At 38.6% G+C, this 21,512-nt stretch overlaps 1 protein-coding gene across 2 annotated transcripts in view; it reads left to right on the top strand.

The window, feature by feature from the left end:
* Window positions 1-21,512, top strand: part of NPHP1 (nephrocystin 1) — a 67,028-nt gene that overhangs the window by 4,294 nt on the left and 41,222 nt on the right. For both annotated transcript variants that reach the window (XM_089922770.1, XM_089922769.1), the window contains exons 3-8: window positions 155-318; window positions 3,442-3,515; window positions 11,752-11,812; window positions 12,896-13,020; window positions 20,476-20,632; window positions 20,946-21,047. In XM_089922770.1, the coding sequence (XP_089778896.1) occupies window positions 181-318; window positions 3,442-3,515; window positions 11,752-11,812; window positions 12,896-13,020; window positions 20,476-20,632; window positions 20,946-21,047 (657 nt within the window). In that variant the 5' untranslated portion in view covers window positions 155-180. The remainder of the gene's footprint in view (window positions 1-154; window positions 319-3,441; window positions 3,516-11,751; window positions 11,813-12,895; window positions 13,021-20,475; window positions 20,633-20,945; window positions 21,048-21,512) is intronic.

The raw sequence follows: 21,512 nt of genomic DNA, 5'->3' as shown, positions 1-21,512 counted from the left end.
GACGCCGCGGGGGCATTCCCCCTCATCTCCACCCCAATCCTTTCGGACTGGCGAGAAAAAGGTGAGTAGCTGGGCAGTGAGCTCAGGACCTGCGGGCTGGCGGAGCGGCTTCCTCGAGGGAGAATCATCCCCACACTCTTCCCGCACCAGGTAGTCGGGCTGCGAGGCGGGCGCGCGGTGATGGCGTCACCTTCCGGTGCCGCCGTCTTGGTTTCCCTGGCGACCGGCGTGAGCTCCGAGGCGAAGGAGATGCTGGCGAGGCGGCAGCGCGATCCCCTCCAGTCACTGCAGCGTCGCAATCAGGAGCTGAAGCAGCAGGTATCATCTGGCTGTCCATTGGGGGACCTGGGCTCTGGCGGCGGGCGAGCTCTGGGGCGCACCCTAACACTGGGAGCCTCCCCAACCCACTTCCCTTTCCAAGTTGTAACCCACCCCACCCCCAGCATCAAACTGATCCCAGCACCAAACTCATTCTATCCTTCACACTCCCAACCCAACCTCGGGGAGGCTAGAAAATCGGGACCATCGACTAGGTCTGCCCTCTCACGCATCTCACCCTAACGGCTCTATCTCCAACCTAACAACTCCCTTAACCCATCTCACCGCCAAATCTAAACTTTTTTTTTTTTTGGCGGTACGCGGGCCTCTCACTGTTGTGGCCTCTCCCATTGCGGAGCACAGGCTCCGGACGCGCAGGCTCAGCGGCCATGGCTCACGGGCTCAGCCGCTCCGCGGCACGTGGGATCTTCTCGGACCGGGGCACGAACCCGTGTCCCCTGCATCGGCAGGCGGACTCTCAACCACTGCGCCACCAGGGAAGCCCTCCAAATCTAAACTTTTAACAGTAATTATTCCAACCACCTCTGCGCCCAACATCACTCTCCTCCACTCTCCATGCCCCCTTTCCTTTATCCCTCATCCAGTGGAGCTATTGAGTGTTTTTGCTTCACATGAATCCCAGCGAAATAGGTGTCAAGGAATAGTCCTAATATATAAGAAAAATAAGACCTGACAAATGAGCAAAGGACTTGAACTAAAGGAGAAATACTAGTAACACACAAATATGAGAAAAGTTAACTTAAAAGATAATCAAGTAATTGCAAAGGAAGTAAGAGATCACAAACACTTAAAATATCACAATACCCGGTATTGGGGAGGCTGTGATGAAACAGGCACTTACACTGCTGCGGGGTATAAGGCACAGCATTTCTGGAAAGCGGTTTGACAAGATGTAGCAAGTATTCATGCTCCTAAGCTGGGAATTACATTTCCAGGAATTTACCGTACATAATAATAGAAAATTGAGACACAGGTTGAGGTATGGAGGTATTCATCATAGTATTACTTATAATACAAAAGGCTGGATGCAACTTAAACGATCAGTAGTAGGGGAATGGATAAATAACATGTTGGGACATAATACTGAGATTTAAATTTTAAGGAGATTTTAACATGTTAGGGAAAATATTTGTGATAAAATGTCAAGTTAGAAAAAATATAAAATTGAATATACAGTATTTCAATTTTAAAATTTTATATGTAATATACATAGAAAAAAAGATGGAAGGAAACATGCCAGCATGGTAACTCTATGTGGCAGAATGCTAATGACTATTATGTTTCGCTTCATACTTTTTGATATTTTTATAATTTTGGGTTGGGGTGGGGAGACTTCCCTGGTGGTCCATTGGTTAAGACTTCGCCTTCCAGTGCAGGGGGTGTGGGTTCAACCCCTGGTCGGGGAACTAAGATCCCACATGCTTGGGGGCCAAAAAAACAGAACATAAAACAGAAGCAATATTGTAACGAATTCAATAAAGACTTTAAAAACGGTCCACGTTTAAAAAAGATATCGTAAAAAAAAAAAATTAAGAAAGGGAATTCCCTGGTGGTCCAGTGGTTGGGACTCCACACTTTCACTGCTGAGAGCCCTGGTTCAATGCCTGGTCGGGGAACTAGGATCCCACAGGCCACGTGTCATGGCCAAGAAAAAAAAAATTTGTAAGAAAAAAGTAAGTAGTAATCAATGTGTTGTTATTTTATTTTCTGAAATTCCTATTTTACTTTGCTAATTTTACTTTTTATTTTTCATTTGATCTATTACCAAATATTGTTTCCACTAAATAGAATTATTTTATAAACTTTAGCAGGTAAGAGATGTACTGAATGCTCATATTTTATTCACTTTTGGACTTTCACTTAAAAAGTACAAAAGATGGGATGGATAAATGTTTCTTAATGGACTCTAGTGGAATTATAGTGGTACAACAAAATAGAATACTCTTCTGGTAGAAATAAAACTTGATGAGACATTGACTTAAGCTAAGCTTTGGCCAGATGCTTAATATGGTTTTGTATTTAATTTTAAATTTAGTGGGACATTGAGAGAACCAGGAAATGTTGTAGAAGTAAACTAAAAAAATGATAATTATTACAAAGATGTAACAAAGTAAACTATTGCCAGGATTATTCAAGTCGGAGACAAATTGGCTCCAGAGCCTTTTGATACCCTGTATGTCTGTGAAGGACATAGTGTGAGCTCATTCTTCCCTGGCCCCACGGAAGACACCTGAAGCAAAAAATGGAACAGATTTCCAACTTGGTATCCATGGGACAAGTGATCAAGAGCCCAACTGGATCATGCCTGTGATGACCGACTCTGTTAGCATGTGTGTGGATTTTGTAAATAACAGATGCAAAATGGCAAGAGTAGAGAATTTTTATTTCTCTTCTTTCATCCACTTTATCTTCTCCACAGTATCTATAGAATGCAAAAGATGTATGTGCCTCTTTTGTGGGTATGTTGGCAAAGTTACACATAGTGTTTGGAAATTACTAAATCACAATGTAAGATATAAGAATGAGGATTAAAAAATTTGTGGTTTATTCATATAATGAATACTACTCGGCAATAAGAAGGAATAAACTAATGATACACACAACAATATGGAAGTATCTCAAAAACATTCTTGTGAAATGATTACACAAACGAGTACAAACTTTCTGGAGTAATGGTAATTTTCTGTACGTTGATAGGGGTTTGGATTACATGGGTGTATGCATTTGCCAAAACACCAGTAAATGTATACTTAAGATTTGTGCATTTCATTTGTATGTAAATTTTACACCAAATATTGAACTCTAGTTAGTGATACCCATTGGTGTATTAAGGGGAAATATACTGATGATTGTAGTTTACTTTGAAATACATAAAAAATAAGATGAATTGATGAATAGATGTGTCATAAAAGTATAGTAAAATGTTAATGGTAGAATCTAGGTGGTGGGTATTTGGATGTTCACTATAAAGTTCTTTCAACTTTATTGTATATTTAAAAGTATTCATTATAAAATATTGGGAAAAAAGAATTAAAATTTTATTTTCTAAGGTTATATGGCGTTTAACAATATGATACTTTAAACAGTCTCCATTTATTGTAGGTTGATGATTTGCTTTCTGAGAGTCGATTGAAAGGCGCTCTAGAAGCCAGTAAAAGACGAGATATTTACCAAAGGTAAAGCATATGAAATTATGTTAGCTTTGTAGGGACTGTACTTACATTTCAGTGAGCAGTATTTACAGCATAGAAATTGAGGAATTATTTCTTTTTTTAATTAATAACATTTCTAAAAAGACAAAATAATAATGGGAAATAATATTGAGGTAACAATGAATGAAATTTTCCAAAATGTATTTTACAGTATTTCCTACAATTATCTATGTCTACCTAGTCGAAATGTTGGAATGATAAGATTAAATATAGAATTACAAATGTTAAAAAGGGGCAGCTTACATCTATTTTGTACTCTGTATGTACCAAGCAGTGTGGTCCATGCTCTATAAAAACTTTTTAATTAATTTTTACAATAACATTTTGAGGTACTCATTAATATAGATGAGAAAATTAAGGTTCACAGTGGTTAGTTAATATGTCTAACACTACTTAGCTATAAGACATTAAAGTGGGAAGGCAATAAAAATGTTTTAAGATAAATGCAGAATTTATAGATATAATTAATTAATTAATTAAATTCAAGTATAGTTGACTTACAATGTTGTGTTAGTTACTGGTGTACAACAAAGTGGTTCAGTTATACGTATATATGTGTATGTGTGCATATATATATAATGTTCTTTTTCATATTCTCTTCCATATGGTTTATCACAGGATATTGAATATAGTTCCCTGTGCTATACAGTAGGACCTTGTTGTTTATCCATCCTATATAGAATAGTTTGCATCTGCTAATCCCAAACTCCCAATCCATCCCTCCCCCACACCCCCACCCCTCCCTTGGCAACCAAAAGTCTGTTCTCTATGGCTGTGAGTCAGTTTCTGTTTCATTGATAAGTTCATTTGTGTTATATTTTAGATTCCACATATAAGTGTTATCATATGGTATTTTTCTTTCTCTTTCTGACTTACTTAATATGATAATCTCTAGGTTCATCCATGTTGCTGCAAATGGCAGTATTTCATTCTTTTTTGTGGCTGAGTAGTGTTCCACTGTGTGTGTGTGTGCGTGTGTGTGTATGTGTGTGTGTGTGTGTGTGTATATATATATATATATATATATAAAACATCTTCTGTATCCATTCATCTGTTGATGGACATTTAGGTTGCTTCCATGCCTTGGCTGTTGTAAATAGTGCTGCTGTGAACAGAGGGATGCACATATCTTTTCGAATTAGAGTTTTGTCTGGATATATGCCCAGGAGTGGGATGCTGGATCATAGGGCAGCTTTATTTTTACTTTTTTGAGGAACCTCCATACTGTTTTCCATAGTGGCTGCACCAATTTACATTCCCACCAACAGTGTAGGAGGGTTCCCTTTTCTCCATACCCTCTCCAGCATTTGTTTTTTTGTAGACTTTTTAATAATGGCCATTCTGACCAGTGTGAGGTGGTACCTCATTGTAGTTTTGATTTTCATTTCTCTAATAATTAGTGATTTTGAACATCTTTTCATGTGCCTGTTGGCCATCTGTATATCTTTGGAAAAATGTCTATTTAGGTCTTCTGCCCATTTTTTGATTGGGTTGTTTGTTTTTCTGTTACTGAGTTGTATGAGCTGTATGTATATTTTGGAAATTAAGCCCTTGTTGGTTGCATCATTTGCAAATATTTTCTCCCAGTCCATAGGCTGTCATTTTGTTTTGTTTATGGTTTCCTTTTCTGTGGAAAAGCTTGTAAGTTTGATTAGGTCCCATTTGTTTATTTTTGCTTTTATTTCTATTGCCTTGGGAGACTGACCTAAGAAAACATTGCTACAATTTATGTCAGAGAATGTTTTGCCTATGTTCTCTTCCAGGAGTTTTGAGGTTCTATGTCTTATATTTAAGTCTTTAAGCCATTTTGAGTTTATTTTTGTGTACATTGTGAGTGTATGGTCTAACTTCATTGATTTACATGCAGCTTTCCAGCTTTCCCAATACCACTTGCTGAAGAGACTGTCTTTTCTCCATTGTATATTCTTGCCTCCTTCATTGAAGATTAATTGACCGTAGGTGTGTGGGTTTATTTCTGGGCTCTCTATTCTGTTCCATTGACCCATATGTCTGTTTTTGTGCCAGTACCATGCTGTTTTGATTACTGTAGCTTTGTAGTATTGTCTGAAGCCTGGGAGGGTTAAGCCTCCTGCTTTGTTCTTTTTCCTCAGGATTGCTTTGGCAATTCTGGGTCTTTTATGGTTCCATATACATTTTAGGATTACTTGTTCTAGTTCTGTGAAAAACGTCATAGGTAATTTGATAGGAATTACATTAAATCTGTAGATTGCTTTGGGTAGTATGGTCATTTTAATAATAGTAATTCTTCCAATCTAATCCAATATTAATTCCTCCAGTCCAATTAATAACATTAATTCTTTCTATTTCTTTGAATCATCTTCAGTTTCCTTTATCAGTGTTTTACAGTTCTCAGCATAAGTCTTTCACCTCCTTACTCAGGTTTATTCCTAAGTATTTTATTATATTTTTGATGTGATTTTTAAAAAAAAATAAATTTATTTATTTATTTTTGGCTGCATTGGGTCTTCCCCTTATTGGGTCTTCGTTGGTGCGCGTGGGCTTTCTCTAGTTGTGGCGAGCGGGGTCTACTCGTTTTTGCAACGCACAGGCTTCTCATCGTGGTGGCTTCTCTTGCTGCAGAGCTCGGGCTCTAGGCACATGGGCTTCAGTAGTTGTGGCATGTGGGCTCAGTAGTTGTGGCTCACAGGCTCTAGAGCGCAGGCTCAGTAGTTGTGGCGCATGGGTTTAGTTGCTCTGTGGCATGTGGGATCTTCCAGAACCAGGGCTCAAACCCGTGTGCCCTGCATTGGCAGGTGGATTCTTAACCACTGCACTACCAGGGGAGTCCCTTTTGATGTGATTTTAAAAGGGATATTTTTTTTTTACTTTCCTTTCTGATATATATATATATTTTTTTCATTTTCCGTTTCTGATATTTCATCATTAGTGTAAAGAAATGCAACTGATTTCTGTATGTTAATCTCGTATCCTGCTACCTTGCTGAATTTCTTTATCAGTTCTAGTAGTTTTTGTGTGGAGTCTTTAAAGGTTTTCTATATATAATATCATGTCATCTGCATATAATGGCAATTTTACCTCTTTCAATCTGGATACGTTTTATTTCTTTTTCTTGTCTGATTGTTGTGGCTAGGACTTCTAATACTAGTTGAATAGAAGTGGTGAGAGTGGGCATCCTTGTCTTGTTCCAGATTTTAGTGGGAAGGCTGTCAGCTTTTCAACATTGAGTATTATGTTGGCTGTGGGTTTGTCATAAGTAGCTTTTATTATGTTGAGATATGTTTCCTCTATACCCATTTTGGTAAGAGGTTTTTTTATAATTTTATTTATTTATTATTTACTTTTGGCTGCGTTGGGTCTTCGTTGCTGCGTGCGGGCGTTCTCTAGTTGCGGTGAGTGGGGGGGCTACTCTTTGTTGCAGTGCATGGGCTTCTCATTTTGGTGGCTTCTCCTGTTGTGGAGCATGGGCACTAGGCGTGCAGGCTTCGGTAGTTGCAGCACACAGGCTCAGTAGTTGTGGCATGTGGGCTCACTCGTTGCAGCTCATGGGCTCTGTAGTTGTGGCTCACAGGTTCTAGAGCTCAGGCTCAGTAGTTGTGGTGCACGGGCTTAGTTGCTCCGCAGCATGTGGGATCTTCCTAGACCAGGGATCGAGCCCATGTCCCCTGCATTGGCAGGTAGATTCTTAACCACTGCACCACCAGGGAAGTTCCTTGGTAAGAGTTTTTATCATGAATGAATGTTGAATTTTATCAAATGCTTTTTCTGCATCGATTGAGATGATCATGTGGTTTTTGTCTTTTCTTTTGTTGTTGTGGTGTATCACATTGATTTGCATATGTTGAACCATCTGTGTGACCCTGACAACTTGATCATGGTGTATGATCTTCTTTATGTGTTGTTGGATTCGGTTTGCTAATATTTTGTTAAGAATTTTTGTATCTATGTTCATCAAAGATATTGGCCAGTAATTTTCTTTTTTGGTGTTATCCTTGTCTCATTTTGGTATCAGGGTGATGGTGGTTTCATAGAATGACTTTGGGAGTGTTCCCTCCTCTTCAGTCTTTTGGAAGAGTTTGAGAAGGATCAGTATAGTTCTTTTTGTATGCTTAGTAGAACTCCCCAGTGAAGCCATTTGGTCCTGGACTTTTGTTTGCAGGGAGTTATTAAAATTATAGATTCTATTTCACTTCTAGTGATTGGTCTGTTCAAATTATCTAGCTCTTTTTGATTCCGTTTTGGTGGGCTGTATGTTTCTAGAAACTTGTCCAAGAAATGCAGAATTTAGTTAAGCAAGAGAAGGAACTTCACTACAGTCTCAGTGGAGTTGCAGCCTTTGGTCCATTTGAATCAAATGCAAGAACTATGTCATGTTATAATTTGGGTCTAAGAGCAAACAACCTAAGCCTGAAGGTTATGGACTTGGCTATTGTGACAGCAACTATAAAAACAGCTCAGAGCGAACATCAGTGGCGTAGGCCAAATTGTGGTAAGTCCTTGGCCTATGTAGCCCCAGATCCTGTGACCTGTCAGAAGTCTCTATTAGCAATTCTGCCTTGCTTGGGATGGTGACCTTAGCTCTCTTGAGATGGGAAAACTGTTCTCATGATGGATGATTGTTTTTTGTTTTGTTTTGAATTTTCTTTTTAATCCTTGGGAGAGTTTAAAATTAACTAGAGTTTAAAATTACATAGACATGGTGAACTAAATCAAATTAGACTATTATTACTTTTGTAGTAAGTTTAGGACATCATTAAAATAATCTGTATGCTTTAGGTATTTAAAGAATTTATAACATTCAAATGGATGTGAGATTTGTGCTGCTAGTTTAAATGATTCATTAGAACATTTGAAAAAATTTTACTTAAGTCAGGCAGAGTGCTTAAAAGCAAAATAAAATTTAAATGAATTTTAAGATGTGGGAATTTAATTAACTACCTTCATTAGTAGGATCGATTATTTGAGGAATTTACCTCAAGTTGAATTAATCAAACAATAATGAAAGAAAAAGGGAAGGTAATTGTACTTGCTTTACTAGATTTTAAAATAGAATAAGAGTTATATGCTGAATTGAAGTCCCAGGGAAAACTAGATTTTTAAATTTTATTTTAATAAGCTAATAATTATTTTTATACCCAAGTAATAGTCTTCTCTGTGTATAAAAAGATCCCCTCACAGTCATTTTAAAATACACATTGATATTTGCATGTCTGGAAAAAACATTCAGCCCTTATGTTTGATTAATAATTGGGTAGATATGGAGTAAAAAAATTTTCTACTTAAACCTTTGAAGACATTGTCTGGTTCCTTTACACCCAGTGATGCTGACAAGTTTCATGGTCATTCCTTTGTAATTGATCTCTGTTTGAGGCTTTTCTCCTCAGCCTTGGTGTTTTGAAATTTTGTCACGGTGTATTTAGGTGTTGTTTTAATTCTTCTCAACACTCAAGGGGTCTTTTCAGTCTGAAAACTTGTCTCTCATGAGCTCTGGGAGAGTTTCTTTTACTAAAAGATAATTTTTTTACTTCTGTTTGTTTCTTCCTGAAACACCTTTGAGTCAGGTATTGAACATCCTGGAATTTTCCTCTAGGTCTCCCCCCACTAGTTTTTGTTTCTTTGTTTTTTTGTTTATGCCTGAGAGGTTCTCTTGACACATTTTTTTTTTTTTTTTTTTGGCTTGCGGGATCTTAATTCCCTGACCAGGGATCAAACCCGTGCCTCCTGCAGTAGAAGTGTAGAGTCCTAACCACTGGACCGCCAGAGAAGTCCCTAAATTCAGTCTTATCTTAGCCAATCCTGACCTTGCACAAGCCTTTCTCAGTGTTCCTTTTCCTCAAACCGTCTGAAACCGTGCAACTCAGATTGGGATTTGAACCCATGGGCCGGGTCTCAGACCCAGCCAAAACCCAGATTGGGACTTGAACCCACGGTCTTTTAACTGAGATCACACACCTGGTCTCAGGACTTAATGAAGCTCAGGTTCTTGATGTCTCATCGCAGAAAGAATTCAGTGAGAGACAAAGTGATAGGTAAGAAGTGGATTTATTTAGAGAGAAACACACTCCACGGAGTGTGGGCCATCTCAGAAGGCGAGAGCAGCCAACTTTTTCTTTTAACTTTTCCGTGGATGTTTTATTTCAGCAGCTGTATTGTTAATTTACAAGTGTTTTTCCTTGTTCTTTAATTTTTCTTTTTTCTAGCATTGCGTTCCTGTTTTTAGGTTATCTCATTAATACTTCCATGATTGGGAGTTGTGTTTTTTTTTAAAGTTCTTTTCTGTTCTCTGAGTTGTCTTTGGTTCCTCTGGGCTCAGATTTTTTTACTTTTGGTTAGCCTTAAATTTTATCTTCCATGTTGCTAGTTTTCTTCATTATGCCCAATGGTCCTTGGATTATCTTTTTTTTTAAGAATGAGGGACTAAGCTGATTATTCTAGAGAGTTGCCATGGGTTCTTCTACTGTTGTGTTTATAGGTCTCAAGGACCAGCCCTTCCTGTCATTTTGCTCGGTCATCTTCAGCTTGTCAGTGACAGCCCTGCGTACCATTACAAAGTCCCCAGTCATCATTACCTAAAAGCAGAAAGGATGATGGTTCTTTACCTGCTCCATCAGGGAGAATAAAATGGGAGGAACTGCCCAACACATTTCTTTTATGTATCATTGGCCAGTGCTGGGCCATACACGCACCCTACCTGCAGTGGAGGCTGATCACTTGCGTGTCAGTGGGAGGCCAAGCATGCCAGCATGGAGGAGGGTGGCAGAAGGGCTTTGGGGTAGATAACTAGCAGGGTGAGCTGCAGGTTGATGTTTCTACTTGTCTTTTCTGCCTCTTTCACGAAGGATTTTTGTCCCCCTTTTCACTGCTTATTTCATTTTATGAGTCTCTGGAAGAAAAAAAAATAACTCAGCATAAAAAATAATGACTTTTTCAGGTAATTGGTGGAGAAAACATTTGGTTTTTGAAAACTCATAACTAGCTGTAGCCCATTTTCAGTCATTTTTTTCTCTCTCTTTTTTTAAATTGAAGTACAGTTGAGTTACAGTGTTGTGTTAATTTCTGCTGTACAGCAAAGTGATTCAGTTATACCTATATATACATTCTTCTTTATATTCTTTTCCTTTATGGTTTATCTCAGGATACTGAATATAGTTCCCTGTGCTATGCTGTAGGACCTTGTTGTTTATCCATTCTATATATAATAGTTTGCCTCCACTAACCCCAAACTCGGTCGTTTTCATACTTCTAATTTGGGTGTCTAAGACTTAAGCCAGATTATATGAGCTGTCCATGAAATATCTAAAACACTGTACCCATATGGATGGGCCATGTTCACAAGGGGAGTGTGCTGTTGTGGGGAGAGGCCAGCTGTAGAATCCTAAACTCTGCCTTCACATGGTTACTCTCCCTCTGACTAGCTCTGGTCACTTTTCAGAACCTCACTTTCTTCAACTGGAGTGAGGATTGTTATGAGACTCAAATGAGGTGATGCTTAGCAGTATTTGTGATGCAAAAAATAAATTTTAGCTGTTATTATCATTATTAGTTTTGTCATCTTGGTTGCATCCTAGGTTTATGGAATTTTAGAGCTGGAGAAGCATTTTTAAAGTCCAGTGCTTTCCTTATTTTAGAGATAGGAAACTGAAGCCCAGAGTCACTGAAGTTTTCTGAGTTCTGGTTATCATACCTCATACCTGAGATCTTGACTATGAGCATCACCCAAGCTAATGGATGGAAAGGCATTTACATGAATTTTTAAACATCATTCATGCAATAGAAATTGCCTTACCTGGGCTTCCCTGGTTGCGCAGTGGTTGAGAATCTGCCTGCCAATGCAGGGGATACGGGTTTGAGCCCTGGTCTGGGAAGATCCCACATGCCGCAGAGCAACTAGGCCCGTGAGTCACAAGTACTGAACCTGCGCGTCTGGAGCCTGTGCTCCGCAACAAGAGAGGCTGCGACAGTGAGAGGCCCGTGCACCACGATGAAGAGTGGCCCCCGCTCGCCACAACTAGAGAAAGCCCTCGCACAGAAACGAAGACCCCACACAGCCAAAAATAAATCAATAAATTAATTAAAAAAACAAAAAAATGGCAGATGCTTGCTAAAAAAAAAAAAAAAAGAAATTGCTTTACCTGCTTAAAGACTTATGTATGATTTTATAAAATAGCTTTTCGTTCTGACAATTAAAAAATCAATATTTTGTTTCTTTTTTAAAATTTAGATGTATCCAGTTAAAACAGGCAATAGATGAAAATAAAAATACTCTTCAAAAATTAAGCAAAGTAAGTATTATGGTTAATCATGTTAAAAAAAATTCCGTTTTTACCCAAATATTTTGTTAAGTGGAAGTTCATTAGAGGGGTAAGTTCCTGGGTTCACATAAGTTATGAAGTGTAACTGTGGTCAGTGCTGACCTGCCCGATGGGCTTACTGAATGTGCTTGGGAGCAGAAAAGACAGGGCTCCAAATCCTGGTAAAAGTTCAGCTTTAATGAACTCACCCAGCATTGAGGACTCGGAAAAACCTGGAAGGAGCTATTTTTATTTTTGCATTGTGGAAGTTTTATGTTTTACAGTTTAGAGTTGTTTTCATTTTAATTACATTGTGGGGAGAGTATATAATCTGGCCCTGAGGGTAAGTGGTAGAGAAACTTCTTATATCACATGGCAGCCCTGATATTGGTGACTCTGCAGAAACAGGGCAAACTAGAGTTTACTCTGGGCAGTTCCCATCAGGATTTCCTCTTTTAATATGAGCCTGAGCTTCAGCTAGGTGTCCGGGCCAGAGACTCACAGAGCATTTAGGGTGGAAGGCATTTGAAAGTCATCTGCCTGCCTGTATGTGGATCTCCTTTACTGCATCTGAGACAAGGGGTCACTGAGTGTCTCTTCTGCATTTCTCCAGTGACACAAAACTGTAATTCTGCAGGCAGACTGACCCTAAATTTGAAAACCTGACTATTCCTGTTTCACAAATGAGGAAACTGAGGCTTCCAAAGGTGAAGCAGCTTTCCCAGTGTCTCACTGCCAGTAAGTGGCAGAACTTGGACTTGGCACTTGTGTTTTCGACTCAGTCCTCTGTCTGGAACCTGTCCCTTACTGACTATAGAGGGACTGCAATACCAAGCAAGAAAACAAAACAAAAAAATAGGAGGTATACATTTATTTTGTCATTTGGTTTGCATTCCAACATAATAATCTACATTTCTTTTAAAGTTATTTCTCTAAGGTAGGCATAGTCTCGTATCAATATTTGCTTTGTCTTATAGCGCTTATTGGAGTTTTTTACTTTTAACATAAATGTAATCGGAAACTGAAATTTTTATTTTTATTTTTTTAGTGAAATAGACTTATATTCTCTCATAGGCTGATGAACCTGCCCCTGTTGGGAGTTACAATCAGAAGAAAGAGGAGGAACACAATCTTTTGGATAAGCTTACCCACCAACTGCAGGAACTTGCTGTGTCCATAAGTAGAGAAAATGTCGCTGAGTAATGCTCCCTTCCTTCCTTTCTTTCTTTCAGATATTGTCACCAACAGTTTTAATGTTTGACTCAGAATAAAGTCATATATAGATAAAAACAAATGGCAGTAACAGTACAATTAGTCAACATTTATTTATTGTGTATAATAGAAAGTGTGAGATCCCATGAGAGATGTAAAGAAGTAGAAGCCATAATCTCTGCTCTCAGGTAAGTTATAAGCTAGTTGGGGAAACAAAACAGAGATCGGAAGAGCTAAATAAACAGATGTTAGAAAATAAGGATCGGGCTTCCCTGGTGGTGCAGTGGTTAAGAATCCGCCTGCAGGGCTTCCCTGGTGGCGCAGTGGTTAAGAGTCCGCCTGCCAATGCAGGGGACACGGGTTCGTGCCCCGGTCCGGGAAGATCCCACATGCCGCGGAACAGCTAGGCCCGTGAGCCATGGCCGCTGAGCCTGCGCGTCCGGAGCCTGTGCTCCGCAATGCGAGAGACCACAACAGTGAGAGGCCCGCGTACTGCAAAAAAAAAAAAAAAGAATTCGCCTGCCAATGCAGGGGACACGGGTTCGAGCCCTGGTCTGGGAAGGTCCCACATGCCGCAGAGCAACTAAGCCCGTGTGCCACAACTACTGAACCTGTGCTCTAGAGCCCACGAGCCACAACTGCTGAGCCCGCGTGCCTAGAGCCTGTGCTCTGCAACAAGAGAAGCCACCACAGTGAGAAGCCCACGCACTGCAACCAAGAGTAGCCCCTGCTCACCGCAACTAGAAAAAGCCTATGCACAGCCTCGAAGACACAGTGCAGCCAAAAATAAACAAACTAAATAAATAGATTAAAAAAAAAAAGAAAAGAAGGATCATGGGCTTCCCTCGTGGCGCAGTGGTTAAGAATATGCCTGCCAATGCAGGGGACACAGGTTCGAGCCCTGGTCCGGGAAGATCCCACATGCTGTGGAGCAGCTGAGCCCATGCACCACAACTACTGAGCCTGCACTCTAGAGCCCGCAAGCCACAACTACTGAGCCCGCACACCTAGAGCCCATGCTCCGCAACAAGAGAAGCCACTGCAATGAGAAGCCCACGCACCGCAATGAAGAGTAGCCCCCGCTTGCCACAACTAGAGAAAGCCTACGCACAGCAACAAAGACCCAACATAGCCAAAAATAAATAAATTTATTAAAAATTTTTTAAAAAAAGAAAATAAGGATCATGCCTTTAATGTCAGTGTTGATGTGTAAAAAGAAAATTATTTGGATTGTCTATTTGCATATTTATTTACTCCTTTTATAAATATTCTTTAAAAATTGGAAGCAGAAACATGCATTCTTTTCCTGCTGGAGTGGATGTTAATAATAGCCTTTGTAAAATGGAAAGAAAACTTGATAGTATAAACAAACCCAATTCATAGGAAGAAAAAAGGAAAAAGTCAACTATTTAGACTCTTCAAATGCTGTTCCTGTACTTTTACACTGTATCCTGGGAAAAAATGCTAAAGAATATAGATGCAAGGATTCTAGAATTTCCATTGATTTCCAGTACTGAGAATGACAAAAGTGGCTGGTATTGGACTTACCCTTCCTACCATAAACACTGTAAAATCTGGACAAAATATACAAAATGGCTGTTTGAACTCGTTGAACATCAGCCAAGCAGGGTTGATATCGTTAATACAGGGAGACACGAGCTGAGTCCTGCATTTACCCAGACCCTCTTCCTGGAGTTAGTTTATGGGCGGTGGTGCAGGAATCCCAAACAGGGAGCTGCAGTCTCACCGGGCTGAGGAGGCAGAGATAAAATTCTGGACTTGCTAAGGCTGCTGGTACTTGTGGAGAGAGTGGAGAGATAGAAAAGAGTTGCAGAGAGACAACTGCAGAAATCTAAATGGACTCCTGGGCTACACAGAGCATGATTCCAGAAGGCCTGGTGGAAAGCGCCTGCTGGGAGACTGAGAGCTTAAAAGATTCTGGAGGCCACAGAACCCTGGAAAAATATTCGAGTTTGTACCTAGCTGGAGTAAAGATACCTTGGTGAATGCTTCAGGCATTTAGTTGGAGATCACATAAGGCCTATGCCCTAGGAGTAAGGAAAACACCCTAATATTAAGAACTGTGATCTTGGAATACAGACAAAACTGAAGTAGGGCTTCCCTGGTGGCGCAGTGGTTGAGAGTCTGCCTGCTGATGCAGGGGACATGGGTTCGTGTCCCGGTCCGGGAGGATCCCACGTGCCACGGAGAGGCTGGGCCCGTGAGCCATGGCTGCTGAGCCTGCACGTCCGGAGCCTGTGCTCCGCAGCAGGAGAGGCCACAGCAGTGAGATGGCCCGCGTACCGCAAAAAAAAAAACTGAAGTAAATCTTTTCCAACAAAGCCTAAAATCAGACCTTAACAGGAACAAGATCATTTAACTGTATAACAGAACAAAATTCAACACTCTTTAAAGGATGACCACATAATCCAAAGTCTCTAAATGTATTATCCACAATGTCTAGTAATTTTTAAAAAATGATTGGAAATGCAAAAAAAAGGGGGAAATAAATCATAATTAAGCAGTGAAAGTCAATAAAAGCAGAGCCAAATCTGAGCCAGATAGTAGAGTAAGCTGACAAGGATTTCTGAATAATATGTATGATTAATATGTTGAAGAAAATAGAAGAAAAGATGGATGGAATGGAAAAAGCATGGCATATTTTAGGAGAACTCAAATGTAGAAAATAACCAAATGAACATTCTACAACTGCAAAATATAATATCTGATGGAATAACGGCTGAGGACTTTCTAAATCTGGTTCAATATATAGCTTCAAAAAGGTGAAAATGTCTTATAATAAAGAGAAAAAATAATCATTGGAAGTCTAGATGACCCAGATGTGAGAATTAGCAAACCAGAGCTATAAATCAACTATTTTCAATATGTTAAGGGAGATGGGCAGATTGCTTGATTAGAGAGGAATCTTAAGCAGAGAAATGGAAACTAATACCGACCAAAATGGAAATTCTGAAACTAAAAAACAATATATGAAAAGAAAAAAAATTGGATGGTTTAACACAAGACTGGATACAATAGAGGAAAAGATCAGTGAGCCCAAAGACTGAGCAATGAAAAACTTTCAAACTCATGCACAGAAAGAAAAAAGAATGAAAAGAACAGAACAAAATGTGAGAAAGATCTGGGACATGGTCATAAGTTATAGCATATGTGTAAATTGAAGTCCCAGAAGGAGAGGAGAGAGAGAATGGAGCACAAGAAATATTTCAATACGTTTTTAAATTGAGATCTAAAAAAGTTATCAATTCACTGGTCCAAGAACCTCAGGCAACCCCAAACAATAAATATAAGGAAAACTACACATAGATGCATCAGAGATGCATCAGAGTTAAACTGCTGAAAACTAAAAATAATAGAAAATCTTAAAAGCAGTCAGGGAAATAAAGAAACATATGTACAGGCAAACAACAGTTCAAGTTAAAGTTGACATCTTGTTAGAAAAAATACAGGTCAGAAGATAATGCAGTGACATCATAAAAGAGTTGAAAGAAAAAAAATCTATCAACCCAGAATTCTGTGTACAGCAAAAGTGTCTTTCAGAAATTAAAGTAGAATAAAGACATTTTCAGACAAACAAAAGCTGAGAAAATTTGTCAAACAAGTGCTGAGAAATTTGCTAAAGGAAGTCCTTTAGGCAAGAAGGAAATGATCCCACAGGAAACCTGTATTTGCAAGAAGGAATGAAGAGCACCAGTATGTGGGTAAATAGAAAAGCCTATTTCTTCTTTTCTAAATGTCTTTAGAGAACACTTGATTGTGTAAAGCAAAATATATATTGAAGAATTTATAATATATAGTCAATTCTCATTATTTGCTGTGGTTATGTTCCATAAAGTAGCTGCAAATACTGAATAGGTGAATACTAAACCATGGCTTCTAGGGAAAATACACAGCTAGGTTCCTGTGAGGCTCTGGTCACAGTTTTTTTTGAAACCTGAATAAAACATGTCCTTGTTTTATGTGTGTTTCTGTTTAAAGATACCTTATTTAATGTATGTTACTGATTCATTAACATTGAACTCACAGCCAACAGCCCTATAATTCATGCCTGAAGAAATCTAACACACTTATTTTCTCCATTAGGGCACATCACAACCTTCTTGTGCTTTATGGCCATTTAAAACAGCATAGGTAGGTTGCAAGTAAAAGATTAGAAAAAGGTATTCCATGTTAACCCTGACGAAAACAAAGGTGATGCAGCTATAGTAGTATCAGGCAGAGAAGACTTTAAGGTCAAAAGTAATTTAATAGATAAATACATCTTATAATAGTAAAAGCATCAATTCAATAGAAAAAAATTATCCCTAATGTGTAGACACCTAATAACATAGCTTTACAACGTATAAAGTAAAAATTGTTAGCACTGAAGGAGAGCTATATAATCCACAAACCTTAACCACCTTTACCTAATTAAAAATATATTTGTAGAATGCTGTATCCAACTAGATAATACACCTCTCTTCCAAGCGCATGTATAACATTAACCAAAATGAATCATAATGGGCCATAAAGCAATTGTCAACAAATGTCAAAGGATTGATATCATGTAGTGTCTAGTCTGATGACTTGGAATTACATTAAAACTCAGTGACAATCTAAAGCTAATACAATGGTATATGTCAATTATATATCCATTTTTTTAAAAACTCAAATGACAGAAAAAAGTCTCCAAATGTTTGCAAATTAAGTCACATACTTCTATGTAACCTAAGGGTCAAAGGAAATATTACAATGGAAATCTTAAAATATTCTGAATGATAATAAAATACAACTGTGGGCTGCAGCTAAAGCAGTGTTTAGAGGGAAATTTATGACTTCAAATGCATAGTTTAGAAAAGTTGGAAATTAATTACTGAAGTTTCCAACCTAAGAAGCCAGAAGAAGAATAACAAATTAAACCCAAGAAAAATAGAAGTAAGGAAATAATAAAGAGCAGAAGACAGTGAATAATAAACAGACATACAGTAGATAAAATCAATAAACCCAAAGTTGGTTCTTTGGAAAAGTTAATTAAATGGGTAAATTCCAAGCAAGACTGGTTAAGAAAAGAGAAAGAGAAGGAAAACAGCAACAATAAAACAGGGAAGAAAACTAATCACTACAGAGTCTACAGAAATTTAAAAGGTACCATGAAGACACTATGAACATCTTCATGCCAATAAATTTGAAAATTTAAATAAGTTCCTTGAAAAATAAAATACTCAATTTACACAAGATGAATAGAAAATCTTAATAATACTACCAAAATATCTACTAAAGAAGTTGAATATATAATTAAAACCTTTCCACAGAATAAACTCTCAGGTTGCTTCACTGATAAATTTCTGCATTTAAGTAAGAAATAATACCAGTATTATAAAATCTTTCTAGAGAATTGAAAAAGAAACATTTCCCAAATCATTTTATGAGTGCTAGATAACTTCAATATCAAAACCTGATAAGAGTATTATAAGAAAAATACAAGGCCTTCATGAATGAATGCACAAACTCAATATAAAATGTTAGCAAATAGAATCCAGGGCATATAAAAATGACAGTACATCATGACTGAGTGGGATTTATTCTAGAATGCAAGGTTAATTTGACATTGAAAAATCACTAATTGAAATTTACTGTATTAGCATAATAAAGAAGAGCCATTTGGGTCTATTTGGCTAGTTTTATGGTTAGCAGTGTCCATTTGCATCAAAGTATTGTTATCCCATTTTATTTTTTTTATTTCTTATTTTTAAAAATATATTTCATTTATTTGATTTTGGCTGCATTGGGTCTTCGTTGCTGCGTGTGGGCTTTCTCTAGTTGTGGCAAGTGGGGGTTACTCTTCATTGTGGTGCGTGGGTTTCTCATTGTGGTGGCTTCTCTTGTGGAGCACGGGCTCTAGGTGCACGGGCTTCAGTAGTTGTGGCTCACAGGCTCTAGAGCACAGGCTCAGTAGTTGTGGCGCACAGGCTTAGTTGCTCCACGGCACGTGGGATCTTCCTGGACCAGGGCTCGAACCCGTGTCCCCTGCATTGGCAGGAAGATTCTTAACCACTGTGCCACCAGGGAAGCCCCTGTTATCCCATTTTAAGATAAGCTTCTCTAATGTAAGCGTTAGGACAGCAAAGACCTCTATTTTGTTCATTGTTACACCCCTAGCACATAGTGTCTGTCACACAGTAGGTGCCCAGTAAATGCTGAATGTTGAATGAAGAAATAAAGCTCAGGGAGACTTAACGACTTATCCAAGCTAGTATTTTAGCTCCTCTCTCTTCCCTCCTCGGTATCTTTCCCAAACACCTTTCTCTTCATCCCTAATTCTTAGTTTAAACTGTTTCATGTCTCACTGTTAACAGCCATCTTTCCCTTTAGCCCTTCTTCCAATCTCTTGCCCACGTTGACAGCCTGATCAACTTCCTGAAGTGCAGATCAGATCATGCCTTTCCCTTCCTTCATTTTTAAGGAACACCTTTAGAGGTAAAGCTCACATGGGCTGCGTTCTGCTCACCTCTTTTCAATCTTATCTCTTGCTTATTTCTCCCAAGCCTCGTCCTACCACTCGTGAGCTACTTGAGGTTCCCTGAGCTTGAGCCTCCTTTCTCCACTCCCTTATCTTTCTACTCCCCTTTTACCTGATTAATTCCAACTCATCCCTCAAGACCTAATTCTAAGGCTTTCTGATCTCCACCCATGCAGTCGAGGTTAGGTGTCTCTCTTGTGTGCTTCCTTAGTATCCTGTGTTTACCTCTACTGCAGGTAAACTGTTGAACTATATAGTACTTATCTGTTGAACTATATAGTACTTATCCGTCTGATAGATTGTTTCATTGTCCTCCTTGAGGACAGGGAATTGTGTCTCGTTTTTCTCTGTATCTACTGTGTCTGACATGGAACCTGACATATATCGTCATCAATCATCGCCGACTTTTATTGAAAGCCTGCAGACACTGTTGTAAACACTTGGCAAGTTTGTAACTCCTCTCATCTTCATGATGACCTTATGAGGCAGGTTCTCTTATTATCTCCACTTTACCAATGAGAAATGGCGAGATTAAAAGAAACCTATCCAAGGTCACTCAGTGAGAAGGAGAGAGAACCAGAACTTAAACCCCGAGCCCGTGCTCTAATCAGTGCACAATAATGCTCAAGCAGTGTCTGCTGAACGGATGAATCCAAGATTTCAGTGCAAGTCTCTTGGCCTCCAGTCCAGCACATGCTTCACCAGGTCACGTACGTTCCTCAGGTATATTAACTCCTCATCACTCCCAGTTCCTCGGTCACATATCCTTTGCCAGATGGTAGAAACTTAGGTGCACTTTCCCTTTATTTGCCACTTCCAAATATAGGCCAGTTCTATATGTAGAAGTTATACTCGTACTCGATCTGGATCTGTTCTTATACGTTATTTCAGGTGACCCTTGTCAAAGAATTATTTTTTGCAGAACTGCGGCGCTTACTGAAGGAGAGGACGATGACAGTTCTGCTGAAGAAGATGAAGAAGAAGAAGAAGAAGAAGAAGAAGATGAAGAGGCCGCAAGTGGAGAATACGTTGCTATTGGAGATTTTATGGCTCAGCAAGTCGGAGACCTTACATTTAAGGTAGTAGAAACAGACTGGAAGCTAACTGAAGGATACATTTTCGTACCTAACGTAGTAAGAAAACTCTACCTGTATTCCTGGATTAGATATTCCTGGTATTAACTTTTTAAAGACTCAATCTGTTTAAATAAAATAAGTGATAATTAAGATTTACAAGCGGTAGTCAGGCGAAATTCTGTTATCAAAGTTACCTGGTAGTAAAATGGTAAAAAGAGTAGACGCTCTTCTGTTTTTGAAAATAGTTTTCATGTTGATAATTCTGAATTTAGGGGTAAATTTTAATTTAAAAATTTTTACTTTTATTTTCTTTAAGAAAGGGGAAATTCTCCTTATAATTGAAAAAAACCCTGATGGCTGGTGGATGGCTAAGAATGCCAAAGGAAACAAAGGTCTTATTCCCAGAACGTACTTGGAGGTTAGTCTTTTTTGTTTATTCTTTCCTTTTTCTTCTTCAAGACGTTTTTTCATTTATAAGAAAACACTAAGATGTAATCTTTGATCAATTGACTAGTGAATGACTTAGGATATAGAATTTGCCTCAATTTTAGAGGGACAGAGCATAGGAAAAATACTGTGTATTATAGTTCTGGAGACCTGTGAAGTGCTCTTATGTAGCTGAGCCCTAGAATGTTATCCCACAATGAAGATGTTCTGTGGATTAATGTTGATCATAAAAATTAATAGGTATTTATTATTTGTTGTGAAACAAAACCACAGTTAACTTTGTGTTAACTTCCACAAATATATGATCCTTTACTAAGATGTGGACATACTATATATGCATGTTTATGGCCTATTTCTTTCACATTTCATAATATAGCATGGTCATTTTCTGTGCCAATATATATAGATCAGTGCTGTCCAATAGAAATATAATGCA

This window comes from Delphinapterus leucas, chromosome 13 (assembly GCF_059928025.1).
Source record: "Delphinapterus leucas isolate spDelLeu-1000000601 "Yukka" chromosome 13, BTC_Dleu_Yukka2, whole genome shotgun sequence".
Lineage (NCBI taxonomy): Eukaryota > Metazoa > Chordata > Mammalia > Artiodactyla > Monodontidae > Delphinapterus > Delphinapterus leucas.
This window is presented reverse-complemented; position numbering and strand designations above follow the sequence as displayed.